Source organism: Oncorhynchus clarkii, chromosome 26 (genome assembly GCF_045791955.1).
Source record: "Oncorhynchus clarkii lewisi isolate Uvic-CL-2024 chromosome 26, UVic_Ocla_1.0, whole genome shotgun sequence".
Classification (NCBI taxonomy): Eukaryota; Metazoa; Chordata; class Actinopteri; order Salmoniformes; family Salmonidae; genus Oncorhynchus; species Oncorhynchus clarkii.
The window spans coordinates 27,312,337-27,335,265 of record NC_092172.1 but is presented as its reverse complement, the minus strand read 5'-3'; the positions used below and the strand labels follow the sequence as shown (position 1 = coordinate 27,335,265).

General features: G+C 44.8%; 1 protein-coding gene across 7 annotated transcripts in view; it reads left to right on the top strand.

Moving 5' to 3' along the window:
• LOC139384492 (chromodomain-helicase-DNA-binding protein 9-like) overlaps positions 1-22,929 on the top strand; it is a 131,278-nt gene that overhangs the window by 22,491 nt on the left and 85,858 nt on the right. For 4 of the 7 annotated variants that reach the window (XM_071129287.1, XM_071129289.1, XM_071129288.1 and 1 more), the window contains exon 3: positions 20,273-20,709. In XM_071129287.1, the coding sequence (XP_070985388.1) occupies positions 20,273-20,709 (437 nt within the window). Of the gene's footprint in view, positions 1-1,312; positions 1,368-17,091; positions 17,544-20,272; positions 20,710-22,929 lie in introns of those variants that run through there. The other 3 variants (XM_071129291.1, XM_071129290.1, XM_071129292.1) reach the window with 2 other exon arrangements.

Here is a 22,929-nt window from a genome sequence, read left to right as displayed (position 1 = left end):
GCTGTACAGCAGGTGCCTCCTGTCTGACTCAGTGCATCAGTGGTTTAGATTTATTCTTCGACTCCCCGACCTCACTCTCCCCTCACCCCCTTCTCTGGCCTCTGGGGACTTTGAAACTAAAGTGTGTGTGTGTGTGTGTGTGTGTGTGTGTGTGTGTGTGTGTGTGTGTGTGTGTGTGGGAGGGGGGGGGGGCGTCAGTGGGGCCATGTGTGTGAAGCCGACTCAGCCAAGAGTGTCTGTGGCTGTCAGCCCCCACTGAATTGCTGTCTTTGTTGCTTCCTGACCTTCCTGGGTGAGGTTTATGTAACTCCCAGCCAGACAGCCAGCCAGCCAGCCAGTCAGCCAGTCAGAGAGTGCTGCAGTCAGCCCTGAAACATGACACCAAGTCACTACTCTACTCTTTGGAGGGGGAGGGGCCCACTGCCGCTGGGAAACCTGCCCTCCACGAGGCTGAGAGATGATTGGCTGTTTCTCTGGCTGTGGTTGGCTCTCTCTCTGGTCTGTAGGTCTATCAATCTCTCTCGATCTCTCAATTCAATGTTCAATTTAAGGGGCTTTATTGGCATGGGAAACATATGTTTACATTGCCTAAGCAAGTGAAATAGATAATAAACAAAAGTGAAATAAACAATAACAAATGTACAGTACACATTAGACTCACAAAAGTTCCAAAAGAATAAAGACATATGATGTCTATATACAGTGTTGTAATAATGTGCAAATAGTTCAAGTACAAAATGGAAAATAATTAAACATAAATATAGATTGTATTTACAATAGTGTTTGTTCTTCACTGGTTGCCCTTTTCTTGTGGCAACAAGTCACAAATCTTGCTGCTGCGATTGCACACTGTGGTTTTTCACCTAATAGATATGGGAGTTTATCAAAAATGTATTTGTTTTCAAATTATATTGGAGGTCTATGTAATCTGAGGGAAATATGAGTCTATAATATGGTCATACATTTGGCAGGAGGTTAGGAAGTGCAGCTCTGTTTCTACCTCATTTTGTGGGCAGTGTGCACATAGCCTGTCTCTCGCTCTGTCTCTCCCTAGCTCTTTCTGACTGCCTATCTCTCTCTTTATGACTGCCTCTCTCTGTTCCTCCAGTCATCCTGCCTCATCTGCCTGCTGGTAGTGGAGGCCTGCCAGGAGTGGGTGGTATCTAGTGGAGGTCAAAGGTGAACAGGAAGTCGGCTCTATTTAAAGTGGGGCGGTCTTTGCTATGGACGGAAGGGGCGGGCTGTGGGGGGACACTAGAGGAGGAAATGGGTGGCTAGTTAGTAGAGGGAGGGGTGAGAGAGTTGTACTTGGATTTAGCCTAGACTGTGAGGAGCATGTGGGAACCTTGCCAGCCCCAAACTGCACAGTAGGTCTGAATAAAAACCCATTCTCTTTTATTCTGCATTTTTTCTCTCTCTCCCCCGCTCACAGGGGATTAAATAGCTTTGACTATGTTGGCTGGCTAGGGGTTTGGAGAGGAGCGTGCGATAGCCAGCGGGTTCAGTGCTAACATGAGGTTTTGCGTGAGAGGAATGTGAGGGGTGACACAACCCAACGTGACCTCTTCCTTATACTGCAGTCAGGTTAACCTTTCACTGGCTGACAGGAATTAACTTAGCTCAACCACCAGGCAGCCTGCTGAACGCTAGCCTGCCTAGCATAGTCTGTCCCCGGGGAGAGAAAGTGGAGAACAGATTGACACAGTCTACTCTACAGGGACTCTAATGAGACTTTCAGTGGCTCTCATTCCGTTAGACTTAGCTTAGCACTAAATAGGGAACCTAGCACTAAATAGGGCAAGGGGAATAGGGGAAAGGCATTTGGACTGTGGATCATGACATTATGCTTTTAGTCAGCAGATTCGGCCCACTTGTTACAGTGGCACTAAGGTCGGACAGCATAAATGTCAAGACACCGGAGAGCTAGCACGAGATGGGGTGGCAGGGTAGCCTAGTGGTTAGAGCGTTGGAATAGTAACCGGAAGGTTGCAAGTTCAAACCCCTGAGCTGTCGTTCTGCTCCTGAACAGGCAGGCACTGTTCCTAGGCCGTCATTGTAGATAAGAATTTGTTCTTAACTGACTTGCCTAGTTAAATAAAGGTAAAAAATAGCTCGGAAAACCTACCTCAATATAGGGATGAGAAATGCATTGTCTCATTATCCCAACTGTTACACCAGAAAGTTTGAACGACTGATAGTTTTTTTGGAAAGCTGCCCTTTTCGTCCCCATGCTTGTTAGCAGAAGCCACACCAGCCATTTTGAAATGGCGCTAGAATGTAAGTTGAACATCAAACCAGCCAATCAGGCTCCTTGCGGACTACGTCATCACGCTGTGGAAATGTAAAAAAATAGTTGCGGGTGGGGAATGGTTTAGTATATTGCCGTGTTCAAAAACACTGGAAACTCAGTGGGAACTCTGAAAAAAATGTTTTGAATGGTCATCCAACTCGGAATTCCAAGTCGGAAACTCAGGCATCTTTCTAGAGTTCCAAGATGTCTTGAAAGTACCATAGGTCAAGCTTGACCAAAACTATGGATGCTTGTCTAAAGTACAATAATGAATTGGTAATCCATGTCATTGTTGTCAAGGGTGGATTAACAATGCCAATAAACAGCCACACACTAGAAAGTTGTTGTGTTTGTCTTTCAATAGTTTATTTCTTTGTTCCAACAATTTTGCCTTTGTTAATGCACCCTTGACAACATTGACGTTACCAATTATCAATTAATTATGACCAATTAATTACTACACTGGCTTACCAATAAATGATTACCAATTCATTATAATAATGGATTTAACATGTACAAAGCCATTCCCCACACATTACTTTTATATTGACATTATCACAGTGCGAAGATGTAGGCTGACTATCCTTTGTTGTTCAACACACGTGGCTTCTGCTACCTAGCATGAGGAGGAAAGGGCAGCGTTCAGGAAAAGTAGCAGTTATTCAATCTTGTAACAGTTGGGATAATAGCACAACTAGGAATACAACTAATTTCTCATCCCTGGATTGAGGTACGTTTTCCAAGTTGGCTCCATGGTGTCTTGATCTACACAGTCGTGCTGTCCGACCCTAGTGCAGCTGTAAGTAAGCAGGTCGGATCTTCTGGCTAAGTGTTCTTTATGTGTGTGTGTGTGTGTGTGTGTGTGTGTGTGTGTGTGTGTGTGTGTGTGTGTGTGTGTGTGTGTTTTCACACAGGAGTCTCAAAGCGATCAGACAGGTTTGTCAGGTAGCTGCTGGTTCCTAGCCGGTTATGTTCACTGGTTTCCATGGCGCTGGGCCCTGAGTCAAGGGTTTGTTTACACAGAGAAACACTTTCACAACATTACACTGACTCTGTGGAAAGGGACAAAATGTAGGCTAACACTATCCTCTGTCTGTCTGCCTTGGATAAAGTTTAGTTTTATACCTCTAGTCTACAACACATAAGTTCATGTTTTAACATTTCAAAGTACAAAATGGAGGGTTGCTCTTTTCTCTCAGAATGTTGTAGGCATACGTCCTGCTTGGATGACTGAGGTGAATATGTTGGAAGAATCCTGTGAATTCCTTCCTATTTAACTCAATCCTCTGCTTGCTGCTCAGTGCAATTACTAGGCTACAGGTTTCAATGTTTTCATTTGCCTATTGGTCTGTGGCATTTGGCCTTCATATACATTAAATCAATCTCTGTGGAATGTTGAATCACATGGTTGTTTTCACTATACTGCCACAAAGCTGCTGTTATTTTGTATGCCCTCACCTCAAGACTGTCCTGTCTGCTGAGTTGTCAGTATGAAAAGCTTAGTGTTGTGGCGTGGATCATTCATTTGATTTATAAAGACTTTCTTGACATTCCTGCTCAGAACAGAACTACAAGTCTGTCTGTTGTCCTCAGTTGAATGTGTGTGGCTGTTCCCTGGGCCCTGTCCTCTGGTGACCCTATAATTTGGTCTCACCGCCATCATAGTTCTGGATAAGTCCATAGTTGGGCGATTCCACGCCAGCTTAGGCGGAAAATATTTTGCAACCATCTGATTGTTCTGGCATTTCTCACATAGAATATTAATTGGGAGGAAGGATGTTGGACATGCTTTTAACATTTGTATCACAAATAATTTTCTTGAAAATCATTATGAAATTGGCAATTTCAGGTCCTTTTTAGACCTATACATGTCTCCTGTAAAACCCTATGATCTGTGAACTGTACATGATACAGACAATATCTTGGTGTCATTATACTTCTTACAGTGTTATCTCAAATATGGAGTATGTCTAGATTCTGAAATACAAATGTTCACATTCATTTATTCAACGTAAAAATATCAATATAAATATCTCAAAAGTACCCTTTTTATTTAGTTTTTTTAAACGTATTGTTTAGAACAATATACTTGTCAAACACGTCAAATTTTCAGAGGGAGCTCTCTGGTACCTTTGTAAATATGATCAATTTTATACGTAGACATGTACATTATAGGTCATTAACCAATCACAGCCCTTTCAATCCATTTTCCCATTCACTGTGTTGGCGGTGCTCATAAAATGTATCATAACTTCAGAATTAGCAGAGAACCCACTGGAAATGTCATGTACTTGTAAAGGGTACTTTTGAGATGTTCATATGCCTGTTTTTTTTTTTTATATTGAATGAATTATTGTGAAAATGTGTATTTCAGAATCTAGACATTCTCCATTTGTTAGAGTCCACTACAAGCAGTAAAATTAACAATATGTTGTCTGTATCATGTACGATTCAAGCATCAAGGTTTTACCGGAGGCATTTATAGGTCAAAAAAGGGGTCCTAAAATGGCCACTTTCATCATGATTTAAGAAAACAATTGTTTGTGATACAAATGTAAAATGCATGTCAAACATAATTCCTCCCCATAAAGTTTATATGTGAGAATTGACAAAACAATCTGAGAGAGCAAAAATAGTTTGTCCGTAGCAGCACTGCTGCTTTGCTGCTAACACCCTGGCTTCTCCTGATTTCACCTCTTATTATTGAGAGATATAGCATGAAGAAGACTGGTGATGAACCCACCAAAAATAGTTTGTCCGTAGCAGCACTGCTGCTTTGCTGCTAACACCCTGGCTTCTCCTGATTTAACCTCTTATTATTGAGAGATATAGCATGAAGAAGACTGGTGATGAACCCACCAAAAAGAGTTTCTCCGTAGCAGCACTGCTGCTTTGCTGCTAACAACCTGGCTTCTCCTGATTTCACCTCTTATTATTGAGAGATATAGCATGAAGAAGACTGGTGATGAACCCACCAAAAATAGTTTCTCCGTAGCAGCACTGCTGCTTTGCTGCTAACAACCTGGCTTCTCCTGATTTCACCTCTTATTATTGAGAGATATAGCATGAAGAAGACTGGTGATGAACCCACCAACTGCTCATTTGAATGCATAAATCATACTATTTTGTGTGTTACCACCAGGTAATGCTGATTCATTTCTCAGTTCTCAAGCAAGGAATAGGCCTACGTTTAGAAATTTGTGACACTCCGCGACCCATTCAAAACCTCCCACAACCCAAATTTGTTGAGAATCGCTGGTCTAAGTGTAACAGTATAACTAACTAGCTAGCTGTTTCACATCCGTTACATAAGCTCTAAGGGAACCACTGTTGTTGGAATCCCCTCCCTCCATCTCTGCTCCCCAGTAAGTAGGCTGCTCATTGGCAGGTTGTTTTGATGGCTATATTGAAAGTTATTCTGCAATGACCTTGAATGTGCCCATTGTAATGCTTGCTAGGATAATGTAATAACCATCCAGCTTATTTATCTGGAGAGGCCTAAAAACCTTAAGGTTTTGGGTGTGTCACTACACAACAAGGGAAACATTAGTTTGCCTGTATCATTGGGTGCTTAGCTCCTGACTTGTGGTGTATCGTACAGGCTCTCTCAGACCTTCCCTATACTGTGCTAATGACAGATACAGCATCATCTTCAATGACCCTAGACTGCTCTCTCCCCTCTGTCACCCCTCTGCTATCCTATAGAATCCCTAACGACCAGGCCCAAACCACCTTACCCTCCCCAGTCCCAGTCCATTCATCCATGAACCACTCCTATCACCATCCCTCTTGGAGATGCAAATGGCCATCGCATGCCTCTCTTAATGAAATGAAGGAGTCAGTTAACTGAATGACTAATGGCAAGCTAATAGGTGGCTGTTAGTAAAGCTTCTTCATTGGGAGCTATTTGAGGATGTGTAATGGGTGTGATGGTGCAGCCCTCTCTCTCTGCCATGGCAGGTACGGCTAATGATATCATAACCTATGTGAATTGCTAATCGCTGCATTTGCAAGGAATTACATGCTGTGTGTGTGTGTGCCTGTGTGTGTGTGTGCAAGTGCCTGCGTGTGTGTGTGTCTTGGCCTGGGCCTTAGAGCGTTCTGGGTAATAACTATAAATATCTCCAACAGACCAGAGAGGGAGGCCCACACACACAGCCTAGCGTACTAGGAGTGTGTACTTGGTTGAAGCTATAGTTCTCCTGTGTATAGATCTACAGTGTTTAATACCATTATACCACCTAGTAGTGTAAGTGCATTTCTTAGGAAATAAGGCCTAGGCTTATACAGTATAATATTTAACTTTGGACTGGGAATCTAATGTTATTCATGTTTATACCATGGCATTGTTGAATACTTGTTTCTGATTGGCTTGAAGGGCATTCTAGAGTGTGAGTTATTTAAGTGATAATGCCAAGAAGCCGGTGTTTGGAGGATATATTGGCCCTGGTGTTGTTAGGCTAGAGACCAAGCCAATGTATCCTCTAAACACCGGCTTCGAGGGCAGTATCACTTTTATACAACGAGTTACCAACATATTCAAATAATGTTTTCATTAAAAACATTATTTTTATGAATTTATTCATACTATTTCATCCTTCCACAAGATATAGTCACGACACAAATCTAGGGTTGCTACCCAAGCTGGCTGGTCGTTCGTTTAATCGGTTCGGTTGCCTGAGACGCGACCCAGTCGTTCAGTCTTTTTGTTCTGTATCTTCAGTATGGACGGGAACCAGTCTTTTTGTTCTGTATCTACAGTATGGACGTGACCCAGTCTTTTTGTTCTGTATCTACAGTATGGACGTGACCCAGTCTTTTTGTTCTGTATCTACAGTATGGACGTGACCCAGTCTTTTTGTTCTGTATCTACAATATGGACGTGACCCAGTCTTTTTGTTCTGTATCTTCAGTATGGACGCGACCCAGTCTTTTTGTTCTGTATCTACAGTATGGACGCGACCCAGTCTTTTTGTTCTGTATCTTCAGTATGGACGCGACCCAGTCTTTTTGTTCTGTATCTTCAGTATGGACGTGATCCAGTCTTTTTGTTCTGTATCTACAGTATGGACGTGACAGTCTTTTTGTTCTGTATCTACAGTATGGACGCGACCCAGTCTTTTTGTTCTGTATCTAGAGTATGGACGCAACAGTCTTTTTGTTCTGTATCTACAGTATGGACGTGACAGTCTTTTTGTTCTGTATCTTCAGTATGGACGCGACACAGTCTTTTTGTTCTGTATCTACAGTATGGACGGGACCCAGTCTTTTTGTTCTGTATCTACAGTATGGACGTGACCCAGTCTTTTTGTTCTGTATCTAGAGTATGGACGCGACAGTCTTTTTGTTCTGTATCTACAGTATGGACGCGACACAGTCTTTTTGTTCTGTATCTACAGTATGGACGGGACCCAGTCTTTTTGTTCTGTATCTACAGTAAGGACGTGACAGTCTTTTTGTTCTGTATCTACAGTATGGACGTGACACAGTCTTTTTGTTCTGTATCTACAGTATGGACGCGACCCAGTCTTTTTGTTCTGTATCTTCAGTATGGACGTGATCCAGTCTTTTTGTTCTGTATCTTCAGTATGGACGCGACACAGTCTTTTTGTTCTGTATCTACAGTAAGGACGTGACAGTCTTTTTGTTCTGTATCTACAGTATGGACGCGACACAGTCTTTTTGTTCTGTATCTTCAGTATGGACGCGACCCAGTCTTTTTGTTCTGTATCTTCAGTATGGACGTGATCCAGTCTTTTTGTTCTGTATCTACAGTATGGACGCGACACAGTCTTTTTGTTCTGTATCTACAGTATGGACGGGACCCAGTCTTTTTGTTCTGTATCAGATGAAACAGAGTATTAGGCATTTTAAAGTCATAGATTTAACCGGTGGTAATTTGTAGAATAAACATAGAATGGAATGTGGTTTTAACCAATCAGCATTCAGGATTAGACCCACCCGTTATAATTCCCTATATTAGCACGGTAGAACTCAATGGCTATATTTCATTCTTACATGTTCTATGTTTGAGCTGTTTTTTAAAGAAAAACTTGAATTGAAAACTTATTTGGTATTGTTGAATCAGATTTTCATGGCAAGCTAGGACTGATGGTTTAGTTAGCCTAACTAACAAGTTTGTTTGTTTGGTTACCACAGCAACTACTGTAGCTATCTAGTAAACTTGCTAGCTACTTCAGTAGATGTTGAACACATTTCTACTGGAAAATGAACACATTTTTACTGGAAAATGAACACATTTCTACTGGAAAATGAACACATTTCTACTGGAAAATGAACACATTTCTACTGGAAAATGAACACATTTCTACTGGAAAATGAACACGTTTCTAGCGACAAATGTGTTCAATTATAGCCGTGATATAAAAGAGATAATCAAAGAGGGGCTATGCGTTCTCAGGAAAATAATGCAACTGTTGAAGGTCAGTTCCACTTCGCTAGTGCATCGTGGAACACACATTCCACGACATCCATTATTTTCCATAGAACGCATAGCCCCTCTTTGATTATCCTTCACAAATGGAATAAGAACACTAGATTTTTTAATTCAATACAACTTTATTGATAGTGTTTCTATACAGAATGGATAATTCCCTGTAGTTTCCCCCTTCCTAATCTTTAGACCTAGCCTATCACACATGGTCTGCAGAACATTAGCCTAATTAGGCTATGGTATTAGACTTAACTCTGTAACATGTCCGTCCTTCTGCCACCCACATTTCTCCACCTCCGCTCCTCCATCCAGATACAGGCAAGCAGTACCCTTTTCACACTGAGCCAAACTAATCTGAGCTGTACTGGGCTGGCCATTTGCCTGGTTACACATCCAACATAGAATAAGAAAATAGTGGTATCAGAGCCAGACTGTAAGGACTGCCGCCGGACAGGAGAAGCAGGTAGAGGCAGACATTTATTCGGGAACAGACAAGGAAACAAGACAGGAACAGCGTCGGAACCCGGGTAACACGAACATGAGACAATTAATCCCGAAGCAAGGAACAGAGCTTGGGAACAGACCGATGTAGAGAAGGTAATGACACAAGTAATTGAGTCCACGTGAATCCAATGACTGCTGATGCACGTGACGGGGGGAAGGCAAGTGTGTGTACTGATGGTGGTTTGAGTGCGTAATGCTGGGGATCCTGGCGCCCTCGAGGGCCAGGGGGAGGAAGAGCGGGAGCAGGCGTGACACAAACAGTATGGTTTGGGTCAACCCTATGTGAATACAGCCCAGTTAAATGCCATATATTGTACTACTGCAGCTCTGCCTAAGGCCCTGCTGCCATGTGATCTGCTAGAGCTGTGTGCCAGCCAGGCTGTGACAGCACAGGTCAAAGTGGACCAGGTCAGAGAGTGAGGACGGAGGACCTGTAAGCCCTGTTAGCCCACTGAGTGTAACTTCTGTTATTAGCCTCTCCATGGGACAAGAGGTTAGCGCCAGCACACCTTACCTTCTATCTCCTACCCTGTGAAGGATCATTAAGGCCTGATGCTCTTTTTAATTGGTTCAGGAAGCATCGCCGTGCAGTGTGCCCCCTTTCATTTATCAACTACACCTCTCTACCTCCCCCTCTCTCTCTCACACACACAAACACTCCATCTGTCTCTCTCTCTCTCCTCTCTCTACCTTTTTCCTCACTCTCCATGCGTGACTTTAAATTGGCCCACAGCCATAGGCCTAATTAACAGGCCTAATCTCTTCCCCACCTCCTGACAGACTAATCTATATTCCATTAACCCGGCAGTAGGTTTGGTCTCTGGTTAGGCTATGGTTGGGAACTGGGAAGGTGAGTAGTGTTGTATACTGCTGGTATTATCCCTCTCACAACACAAGGCCAATAACTATTCTTAGGGACGTTATGCACAAAGACGCGACACACTTTCCTGTGAGGAGTGATTTTAAGGAAGAGTCGACGTCAAAGGTTGACTTCTAGGTAGACTTCAGATATTTTTAAAAGGAAAACGTTTAGGCAAAGGCTGAAGTGAGAGAGAAGCAGTGGATCATCTCTATTATTCCTGCACTATGCACTTTATTAGTCATCAAAAGAAAAGTAGGCTGTCATTGATTAAAGTTCTAGGGACCAGTACCACACACCGTCTCCTATATTTGCTCTGAAGGAACACTATGTTCACTTGCTCAGCTCTCTGTTACAACAGCACTTTCCTACTAGCTTATACAACCAGCATTACAGCACTACCTAGTGGGTGAAAATATAGGTTAACTGTTGATATGGTGGGTCTTGTGGGCTCTATGATTGGCTATAGTGTGTGCACAGTTATAGTGCGAGTTCCATCCTGTCCTAGGATGATAAATGTACATTTCCCTAACGGTGTGCTAGTGGAGTCCTACTCAAAGGCCCGCAGAGGGAGGCAGAAGTAAGAGTGGCAGGCACACTAATACAGGCTCTGAGTCTGTGATGAGGTTATAATGGACTGTTTAGAGACTCACACCTGTGCCTCTGGATCCCTCTTTATCTCTTTCTGTCTCTTTTACTCTTTCTTTCTCTGTCTCTCTCTCTCTCTCTCTCTTTTTTACTCCCCCCTCGTCTCTCACTTTAGAGGGAAGCCCCCCCAGCACACTAATTTCTCTGCCGGGAGGCCTATTTGCATGTTAACCGTTGGGTTGCCAGCCTAGAGAGACAATACACCCTGTGCAGAGTCAGTCGCTGGCAGCTAAAAGCCTTCCTGTGTATGAATCTACGTATACATGGGTGTTATTGAATCTCTAACTCTCTCTCTCTCTCATATTGAACATGAACAGCCTGTTATGTAGTCTTTTGCATTATGATGTCGTCCCAGACTAAAAGGATGCTGTCTGTACGTCCCAGTGAACCCCTCAGTGTACTATACATCAGCGCACTGTACTCCATATCAGGTGTTCAAATGTTCATGCTCAACATGCAGTACATAACATGGTTGCATACCGTTTAGGCCTAGTCTCTGAAAGAACTGTTGTTAAAATATCTTCCTGAATTACTCTATACATACAGTATTTTTACCTGTTCTTCTTGACAGTGTTTTAACAGTTGTGAATTTATTGTTTTCAGGGGCTCTGTGAAAGTGAGGATCTGTCTCTGTGAGAGTGAGACTGTCTCTGTGAAAGTGAGGCTCTGTCTCTGTGAGAGTGAGGCTCTGTTTCTGTGAGAGTGAGGCTCTGTTTCTGTGAGAGTGAGGATCTGTTTCTGTGAGAGTGAGGATCTGTTTCTGTGAGAGTGAGGCCCACTGCCACTACTCAATAGTTTATTCCTGTTGTATGGGATGCTCCCATCTGGCATGTGACATGTTCTCGCTCCACTGCAGGGATGGTAATTGACATGTTGTGTCATTTAGTTCCCTTCGTTCCGTCTCTCCTAGAACAGGAGTCCAACTCCAAAGGCCTAGCCTGACAGCTAGCCTATGTCAGATGCCCACTCAAACATGGAGAGAACACACATACAGTGGGGCAAAAAAGTATTTAGTCAGCCACCAATTGTGCAAGTTCTCCCACTTAAAAAGATGAGAGAGGCCTGTAATTTTCATCATAGGTACACTTCAACTATGACAGACAAAATTAGGAAAACAAATCCAGAAAATCACATTGTAGGATTTTTAATGAATTTATTTGCAAATGGTGGAAAATAAGTATTTGGTCAATAACAAAAGTTTCTCAATACTTTGTTATATACCCTTTGTTGGCAATGACAGAGGTCAAACGTTTTCTGTAAGTCTTCACAAGGTTTTCACACACTGTTGCTGGTATTTTGGCCCATTCCTCCATGCAGATCTCCTCTAGAGCAGTGATGTTTTGGGGGTGTTGCTGGGCAACACAGACTTTCAACTCCCTCCAAAGATTTTCTATGGGGTTGAGATCTGGAGACTGGCTAGGCCACTCCAGGACCTTGAAATGCTTCTTACGAAGCCACTCCTTCGTTGCCCTGGCGGTGTGTTTGGGATCATTGTCATGCTGAAAGACCCAGCCACGTTTCATCTTCAATGCCCTTGCTGATGGAAGGAGGTTTTCACTCAAAATCTCACGATACATGGCCCCATTCATTCTTTCCTTTACACGGATCAGTTGTCCTGGTCCCTTTGCAGAAAAACAGCCCCAAAGCATGATGTTTCCACCCCCATGCTTCACAGTAGGTATGGTGTTCTTTGGATGCAACTCAGCATTCTTTGTCCTCCAAACACGACGAGTTGAGTTTTTACCAAAAAGTTATATTTTGGTTTCATCTGACCATATGACATTCTCCCAATCTTCTTCTGGATCATCCAAATGCTCTCTAGCAAACTTCAGACGGGCCTGGACATGTACTGGCTTAAGCAGGGGGACACGTCTGGCACGGCAGGATTTGGCGGCGTAGTGTGTTACTGATGGTAGGCTTTGTTACTTTGGTCCCAGCTCTCTGCAGGTCATTCACTAGGTCCCACCGTGTGGTTCTGGGATTTTTGCTCACCGTTCTTGTGATCATTTTGACCCCACGGGGTGAGATCTTGCGTGGAGCTCCAGATCGAGGGAGATTATCAGTGGTCTTGTATGTCTTCCATTTCCTAATAATTGCTCCCACAGTTGATTTCTTCAAACCAAGCTGCTTACCTATTGCAGATTCAGTCTTCCCAGCCTGGTGCAGGTCTACAATTTTGATTCTGGTGTCCTTTGACAGCTCTTTGGTCTTGGCCATAGTGGAGTTTGGAGTGTGACTGTTTGAGATTGTGGACAGGTGTCTTTTATACTGATAACAACTTCAAACAGGTGCCATTAATACAGGTAACGAGTGGAGGACAGAGGAGCCCCTTAAAGAAGAAGTTACAGGTCTGTGAGAGCCAGAATCTTGCTTGTTGGTAGGTGACCAAATTCTTATTTTCCACCATAATTTGCAAATAAATTCATTAAAAATCCTACAATGTGATTTTCTGGATTTTTTTCTCATTTTGTCTGTCATAATTGAAGTGTACCTATGATGAAAATTACAGGCCTCTCTCATCTTTGAAGTGGGAGAACTTGCACAATTGGTGGCTGACTAAATACTTTTTTGCCCCACAGTATAGCCTACCAGTAGTAAGAACTAGAGGTCGACCGATTAATTGGAATGGCCAATTAATTAGGGCCGATTTCAAGTTTTCATAACAATCGGAAATCTGTATTTTTGGGTGCCGATTTGCCTCTTTTTTAGTTTTTTAGATTTGATTTAATTTAAAAAAAAATATATATATATATGTATATTTTTTTTTCACCTTTATTTAATCTTTATTTAACTAGGCAAGTCAGTTAAGAACACATTCTTATTTTCAATGACGGCCTAGGAACGGTGGGTTAACTGCCTTGTTCACGGGCAGAACGACAGATTTTCACCTTGTCAGCTCGGGCAATTCAATCTTGCAACCTTACAGTTAACTAGTCCAACGCAATAACGACCTGCCTCTCTCTCGTTGCATTCCACAAGGAGACTGTTACGCGAATGCAGTAAGCCAAGTTAAGTTGCTAGCTAGCATTACATTTATCTTATAAACAATGAATCATAATCACTAGTTAACTACACATGGTTGATGATATTACTAGATATTATCTAGCGTGTCCTGCGTTGCATATAATCTGACTGAGCATACACGTATCTAAGTATCTGACTGAGCGGTGGTAGGCAGAAGCAGGCGCGTAAACATTCATTCAAACAGCACTTTCGTGCGTTTTGCCAGCAGCTCTTCGTTGTGCGTCAAGCATTGCGCTGTTTATGACTTCAAGCCTATCAACTCCTGAGATGAAGCTCGTGTAACCGAAGTGAAATGGCTAGATAGTTAGCTCGCGCTAATTGTCGTTTTGTTGCTGGTTCGAGCCCAGGGAGGAGCGAGGAGAGGGACGGAAGCTATACTGTTTCACTGGCAATACTAAAGTGCCTACAAGAACATCCAATAGTCAAACGTTAATGAAATACAAATGGTATAGAGGGAAATAGTCCTATAATTCCTATAATAACTACAACCTAAAACCTCTTACCTGGGAATATTGAAGACTCATGTTAAAAGGACCCACCAGCTTTCATATGTTCTCATGTTCTGAGCAAGGAACTGAAACGTTAGCTTTCTTACATAGCACATATTGCACTTTTACGTTCTTCTCCAACACTTTGTTTTTGCATTATTTAAACCAAATTGAACATGTTTCATTATTTATTTGAGGCTAAATTGATTTCATTGATGTATTATTTTAAGTTAAAATAAGTGTTCATTCAGTATTCTTGTAATTGTCATTATTACAAATAAAAAATAAAAAAAATTGTCCGATTTAATCGGTATCGGCTTTTTTGGTCCTTGAATAATCGGTATCGCGTTGAAAAATCATAATCGGTCGACCTCTAGTAAGAACGCACACAGACACATGAGCACACACACAGCACAGGCTAATTTATCTAGATATGGGCTTGGGGACAAACACATGGGTTAACACAACCTACTGTGTACATTGTGACCTCCCACACATACTCTACGTTGGACTTTAACCAGTCTTATGTTATTCCTACAGTTGTACAGTTCAATGTTTTGTCGTGTTTGTAGTTCCAATGTTCTTCCACAGAGTTAGGTGTCTGGCAGTTTTTTTAAGAGAGTTGTGCTCAGACATCGGCTGGAGATAGCAGAGCCAAATGATATTGCAGCTAAGCTGTTGTATATTTAGCCAGTCAGGAAGGAGGGCGTTCCTTTTAGCTTTCACTTTTGTTTCTCACGACTGATGAGAGGTTAAATACATCAGTCAGTCTCTCTTTATTTCCTACCTCTCTCTCCCCTTCTCTTTCTCTGTAGTTTCCCCAACGCCTAACGGAAAGCTAGGAATATTGACATAAATTCTGACTTACTTAAGGCCTACTAATCATACTAGTCTACTTGTTAAACCGATAAAGCAACACAGATCAGCTAAGTGAACTAGGCCTTTGTCCTTAAGAGCTCAGTGCCCCTTTCAGCTATTATCCATGTGAGATAATTCTGCTCTAATATCATTAAACAGTGTTACATTTCAGCCAGGGAGAGAGCTGATGCTCTGCTGCAAATGTCCTTCCCTTAGCCACATAGCTATGTAGCCTTTAGCCTGTAGCTTACTAGTCTGTAGCTTCAGACCTGTTACTGTTATTTCTAACTAGCAGGGAGCTAACTATCCATCTCCAGGTACTTGGCCTCCCCCTAGCCACATAGCCATGTAGCCTTTAGCCTGTAGCTTACTAGTCTGTAGCTTCAGACCTGTTACTGTTATTTCTAACTAGCAGGGAGCTAACTATCCATCTCCAGGTACTTGGCCTCCCCCTAGCCACATAGCCATGTAGCCTTTAGCCTGTAGCTTACTAGTCTGTAGCTTCAGACCTGTTACTGTTATTTCTAACTAGCAGGGAGATAACTATCCATCTCCAGGTACTTGGCCTCCCCCTAGCCACATAGCCATCGAGGCTAGCCATAGCCTGTTGCTTACCAACCTGTTCCCAGTTACTTCTGACTAGCAGGGAGATAACAGTCAATCCCCAGGCTATGTAGCCCTTTGTGTAACCTGAGAAGGGGCTTATATGTTGTGCACAAGATTTCAAACGAGAGTTCACTGTGAAAACAGTCGTGCTTTTAGAGCAAGATGTATGGCTCCTTAAGTTTGTGAGTGTGTGTGAGCGTGTGCATGCGTGCGTGTCTGTCTGGTGATGTGTGTCTCCACTCTGGGACCTAACCCTGTGCCAGGCAGGCTCCAGGCCAGCCAGGCATGTCCGTGTGTTCCCCTCCCAGCACCATGTGCCTGCTGGAGCACATGGTCCTTGTGTCATGTTCCAGGGAGCCCCCTCCCTCTCTTCCATTGCCCCTCCAGTGACTGTCAGTCATGGAAGGGACAGAAGGCTCATCACGGCCTGTCCTTTCACATCTTGCATACATTTGTGTGTGTGGAGGGCTATCCTGTCACCTCTTGCGAGAGGGATTCTCTTCCTGGTGGGAAGTGAACATGGCTGTGTGGCTGGGTGGCCAGCATCTCTTTCCCCACCAGAGTGTGTCTGAGACCACTGCTTTACTGACAGTCTCAGGGAGTGAGCTCAGTGTGTTAGTGTGCTGTACTAGGGACAGTGCTGTGGCTTTTTAGCCTCATGGTTTCATGGTTTTGCACACGCTAGTTGTTTGCTGTTTGGTTGTTTAATAGTCTATTGTTTAGTTTTTTCTCATAGTGGATTTTCATGTTATGATTCTGTACAACATAAAATTATGTCATTCAGTTTCTTGTGTATACTGTTATGTATAGAGCAATGTGCAACACATGCAAGCCTGCATTCCATTTATGTTAAACTCTGTGCTTGTGTAGAAATTCAGTGCTTTTGGGGTTAAGTTGTGAAAGTTAATGTAATAACTGCTAGCACCATCTGCTGGCCTACTTCCTCACAAAGAGAGAGAGAGAGAGAGTGAGTGAGTGAGTGAGAGAGAACGAGTCTGGATTTTAACGACATCTCTAATATTCATGCTGATGCATTTTGCTGCTTTGTGCTGCTTTCATTTTCCACCGCTCTGCTGCTGGAGACTCCAGCTCCTCGCCATACACACCCCAGCACGGGAGAGGGAGGGCAGAGAGGGAAGAGGAGAGGAAAACTAGTGGAAAAAGGAAAACAACCAAGCAAGCTAGCTAGCTCAAAACCCTTTTTGTGTACAAAGGAGTAGCCTACCTTACCCTGGGATGTAAGAGAAAGAGGCACGAACTAAGGGAGCAAGGAAAAGGAACGAGTAGAGAGAGTAGAGCGAGCGGACGGAGAGAGCACGCGATTGCTGGCGGAGGGGAATCACTGAGAAGAGAGGAGGGTAGAGCGACGCTGACACTCACACCACGACCCGCCTGCCTCAGCCGGACGGAGCTGAAGCACGCAGTAGCAGCAGAATGAAACGAGCTTCCTGGACTGCCACTGCTTCGCACCTCCTCTGGCGCAACCAGCCCTGCTCCCAGCTCTCCCAGTGATCTAACAGCCCAGCCTCATGCACTCCTACTGAGCCTCAGCCCTGCCCGCTAGGGGAGGAGAGGAGTGTAGAGGAGGTGAAGGAGAGGAGGCTCCACCGCCCGCCTGTACGCTGCCTGTGGAGGGGGGAGGGGGTGGACACGCAGCTCAAGCAAGACAAACTGTCGAACGAGAGAGTGAGCGAGAGAGAGAGACAAAAAACCCGGCGAAAGGGCAAGGCTTTTGTTAGGTGGTTGGAGAGAGGGGGAGGAAGAAAAAAAATTGAAAAAAACATGTCTACAGTGAAGAGGCCAAGAGGAAGGGTAAGTGAGCTGCACAGAGAGAGAGGGGAGGAAGGGTAAGTGAGCTGCAAGAGAGAGAGAGAGGGGAGGAAGGGAGTGGAGGGAGGAGGGGCCACACGACAGGAACTGAACAACTGAACAACCTCCTCTGCTACTGGCTCATGCTGCCTGGCTCGATGCAGCTCCACTGTCGCCATCTTGAACTCCTTGTTGCTTCTCTTTCCCATACTAATTTGCTTAGCTGTGCTAGCTATGCTCTCTCACATGTTTTCCCTTCACTACCCCTCCCCCCCCCCCCCCCTTTCACTTTATCCCTCGTTTTCTCTCACCCCCCTAAACCCCTTCCCTCCATGGATTCCCCCCACCTCTGGTTTGATGCAAAAGGCGGTGTGTGTGTGTGTGTGTGTGTGTGTGTGTGTGTGTGTGTGTGTGTGTGTGTGTGTGTGTCACATAAGATGAGTACATCGGTCACACAGCGTTCTGCATGAGGGACTGAGGGAAGTAAGGGGTTAGTGAGTGAGTGAGCGGACTAACTGGCCCAAATGTCCTGGCTATCTCTATCTCTCTGTAGTCTTTCCTTACTGTAATAGTGCAGAGTGTTTTCATGGGAGCGTGTGGTGGCAGAGAGAGAGATTGAAATCACTGCAGTGCTGGCAGCCTGTAATTTCAGTTATTTATAGTCGTATTACACAGCTGTAGAGCACTTGGTTTTGGTGCATTTTTCTTCTCTCACCCTTTCTCACTCACTTTTTATACAAACTCTCATTCCTGCTCTCATTCCCGCCCTCTGCCCTTGCTCCCCTTTGCTCCTTCCCTCTTTTCCCTGTTCTTTACCTTGACTTTCTCTTTCCTCCCCCTCTTTTCTTTTTACCTTGAACTTGAATAATGAGAATATTTCAGTTCTGGGCAATGATTTCCACTAATAGCCTGGGCATCACAGCACATGTTAAACATAAACAAGAGCTGCAGCTACAGAATTCTATCTTCCAAATGAACTGTCATTTATTTCTCCCCTCCCCCTGCTTTGTTTGTGGCAGTTCAAGATAATTCTCTTTATTTAGCAGTCAGGAAAGCAACTGGCTGTGCCGTGCTGTGGCTCGGCCTCAGGTCATGTAGCCATCCGCTCTGACTGCAACACGTTGAGATTAGCTCCTCCATTTATAGGCTCTGGGCCCACCCGAAGGGAATAAACCTCAGCCCATGTTTTATTCCCATTTTATCACGTATCAGCCTTGTCTATATTATTTATTCTAGTTGGGCTGAATGTCAGTGTGCTGGTCCTGCCTGTCTCTGTTTCTTTGTGTCTGTTTTAATGAACGTTTGTGCTGCTGCAATCTATGTGACTAGGGGGAAAAATGTGTGGCTAGCAGAAAGTTCAGAGAGCAACACTTTCAGTATGTCTGTGAGGTAGTGGGGTAGAGACACAGCAGCAGAATGGGATATTCTGGTGACTGGTTGTTTATCTTTAAAAGGCTATCAAGCCTATGTCAAGGCTATATTATTATCAAGCCTATGTCAAGGCTATATTATTATCAAGCCTATGTCAAGGCTATATTATTATCAAGCCTATGTCAAGGCTATATTATTATCAAGCCTATGTCAAGGCTATATTATTATCAAGCCTATGTCAAGGCTATATTATTATCAAGGCTATGTCAAGGCTATACCATTATCAAGCCTGTGTCAAGGCTATATCATTATCAAGGCTATGTCAAGGCTATATCATTATCAAGGCTATGTCAAGGCTATACCATTATCAAGCCTATGTCAAGGCTATACCATTATCAAGGCTATACCATTATCAAGGCTATGTCAAGGCTATATCATTATCAAGCCTATGTCAAGGCTATACCATTATCAAGCCTATGTCAAGGCTATATCATTATCAAGCCTATGTCGAGGCTATATCATTATCAAGGATTTAGAGGGTCTAATAAGAGAGGTACAGCCAACTAGCTAACAGTGTTGTTGTGACTTCTGCTGTGTGTTTTCTAGACCAGCTGGCTGTTGTTTTCAGTGTTCTCTGTCAATGTCTCTCTCTCCCCACGTCACTAAGCAGCAGTGTAAGTATACAGCTTGATTGTTATGCACATGGGGTTTTTCAGAGCTTCACTGATTCACTTTTGTAATCCCATTCCTTTGTGTTTACAACATTTCCTTATTGAGCCTGACTGTGTGACTTGACTCTCATTCCAGGCAGCAAAGCTGATATGGTACATTTCACACTTCTGTTCCTGAGGGGGAAGATGATGTGTGAGAGAGGCTGTGGAGGGTTAACTGAAGGGGAAGATGATGTGTGAGAGAGGCTGTGGGGGGTTAACTGAAGGGGAAGATGATGTGTGAGAGAGGCTGTGGAGGGTTAACTGAAGGGGAAGATGATGTGTGAGAGAGGCTGTGGAGGGTTAACTGAGGGGGAAGATGAGAACTAGGAGCTAAATGATCTAACTGTTCAGTCTGAAATTCAGGAATGTCGGTTTGGTTTGGCTATATGAGAACATGAACATAGTGGGGGGGGATTAGTGTGTGTGTGGGGTGGGTGGGGATTAAGGTGTGTGTGTGTGTTAACGACCACAAGATCATCCGCTTCGCAGGAAATTACATTAAGATCAGGGCGAGAGTCCTTTGTAATACACAGCTCTTTCCAGTCCTGCTATTAATGCAGATGTATGTATGTTACAATGACATCATCCTGTTGGTATAGGTGTTCCCTCAGTCTGATTAATATCCCCCCTCCTCTCTCTCCTCTTCAGCCTCCCAAGAACAAGAATGCTAATGGTCCCAACAGCCACACAGCAGCGCGGGTCCTCAGCCCCCCGATGAAGAGCAGCTCGTCGTCTTCGTCCTCCTACAGCTCGTCGTTGGAGAAGCGGGCCCAGCGGAGGCTGGTGAAGGAGCAGATGGAGCAGCAGCAGCAGCAACTGATGGAGGAGGCTGGGGAGGACAAGCAGCAGAAGGCTAACAGGATCATCCATGAGGCCATTGCTAAGGCCCGGGAGAGAGGAGAGAAGAACATCCCCAGGGTTATGAGTCCAGAGAGCTTCCCCTCTGGGAGCTCCTCGGCCCACAGGAGAGAGAGGGAGAGGGACAGAGACAGGGAGAGGGACCGAGGCAACAAGACCAGGACCAAGGCCTCCAAGAAGGCCCGCATTGTGTCCTCGTCCAAGCCCAAACAGAAGGCCAAGATCGGGTAGGTGTCTCACTGACCTTGTTCTCATATGCCTCACTATGCCCTTATAACACCACAGCTGTATGGCATGATATAGGGCCACGGTGTTGTATTTCTTTTGAAAAGTAATTTTAGTGGCCTTCCACATTAAATCTACCATTTTGTTTTTGCTCTGCACCCTGCCTAGAGCAAGTTGTGTCACACTGTCAATTCTCCTTTACGGCTTGGCTTCCTTAGTGACCATTCATTTCTGGAGCACAATAGAATAGCTAGTTGACTATCTGCTAGCAGCTGCCAGCTTGACAGTCATAGCTGCTCATAAAATAGTAGCTGCCAAGATCGCAGCTCAAAGTTCATTTTAAAATTCATGACACAGACAGGAATGAGCAACAACGGCTGTCGTTAGCATTCGGGCTAGCTTGCTGCAGATAGGACAGCAAGGTTAGGACAGAGACTAGTGGATATAGGGATTTAGTATATACTGTATCCAGTCCCCTTCCCCCTGTACAATAAAACTGTGCTGTTATACTGTAAGCCACACCTAGTGTGAGCTCATGTAATAGCTGACCTGAGGCGGAGAAAGACAGGCAGCCAGGCTTGGAGACAGGAAGAAGGCTGGCTGGGAGTCAGGAAGACTGGCAAGCTGACTGGCTGGGAGGCAGAAAGACAGGCGTGCAAGCTGGGAGGCAGAAAGACAGGCGTGCAAGCTGGGAGGCAGAAAGACATGCAGGCAAGCTGGGAGGCAGGGAGACATGCAGGCAAGCTGGGAGGCAGGGAGACTTGCAGGCAAGCTGGGAGGCAGGGAGACTTGCAGGCAAGCTGGGAGGCAGGGAGACTTGCAGGCAAGCTGGGAGGCAGGGAGACTTGCAGGCAAGCTGGGAGGCAGGGAGACTTGCAGGCAAGCTGGGAGGCAGGGAGACTTGCAGGCAAGCTGGGAGGCAGGGAGACTTGCAGGCAAGCTGGGAGGCAGGGAGACTTGCAGGAAAGCTGGGAGGCAGGGAGACTTGCAGGCAAGCTGGGAGGCAGGGAGACTTGCAGGCAAGCTGGGAGGCAGGGAGACTTGCAGGCAAGCTGGGAGGCAGGGAGACTTGCAGGCAAGCTGGGAGGCAGGGAGACTTGCAGGCAAGCTGGGAGGCAGGGAGACTTGCAGGCAAGCTGGGAGGCAGGGAGACTTGCAGGCAAGCTGGGAGGCAGGGAGACTTGCAGGCAAGCTGGGAGGCAGGGAGACTTGCAGGCAAGCTGGGAGGCAGGGAGACTTGCAGGCAAGCTGGGAGGCAGGGAGACTTGCAGGCAAGCTGGGAGGCAGGGAGACTTGCAGGCAAGCTGGGAGGCAGGGAGACTTGCAGGCAAGCTGGGAGGTAGGGAGACATGTAGGCAAGCTAGGAGGCAGGGAGACATGCAGGCAAGCTTTGGAGGCTGGGAGACATGCAGGCAAGCTGGGAGGCAGGGAGACTTGCAGGCAAGCTAGGAGGCAGGGAGACATGCAGGCAAGCTGGGAGGCAGGGAGACATGCAGGCAAGCTGGGAGGCAGGGAGACATGCAGGCAAGCTGGGAGGCAGGTAGGAGGAATCTGTATATTGTCACTCAGGTCATCACCAGGGCTGTTATGGAAGCTGTGAAATGAACCAACCAGGGATAGAGAGAGACACTCTAGTTTCATATTCTCATCAAGCGAGCAGGGCTGAGAACAACATAATGGCCGACTATATTGTCTCCCTGCCTGCTTCCCTGCTTCATGATTAATGATTATATGAGCTCGGCTGCTGCATGTGGAAATGGCAGTAACAGATAATGGATTTTGCTCTATTTGTGAGAGATAGCGTGTTGCAGATGTTAATGAGGGAGAATAGACATCTGTCAGGAGGGTTGGGCTGAACCGGGCCTGTATGGTTCATACTCAGGAAACCCAATGGGCCTGATGTGAACACTAGAGATGGAGGTTTGAAATAATTTCACTATTAGTATATTGAATGTTTGTCAGATATTCATTATTATTATATATATATTTTTTAAGTTTTTAACCTGAGTACTGCTGCGCGAGGGAGAGAGTCTGGTGCTCTATAGCTGCAGCTGCAGAGGGGGTGGTGTTTGTGAAATGGGAGTGAGCAGACGGACTGAAAGAAAGAGACATCAAGGCGCCAACTAAGTTACAGCCAAGACTAGCTAACTTGTAGCAGCCACAATGTTATTTATCATCCCATATACAGTGGGACAAAAAAGTATTTAGTCAGCCACCAATTG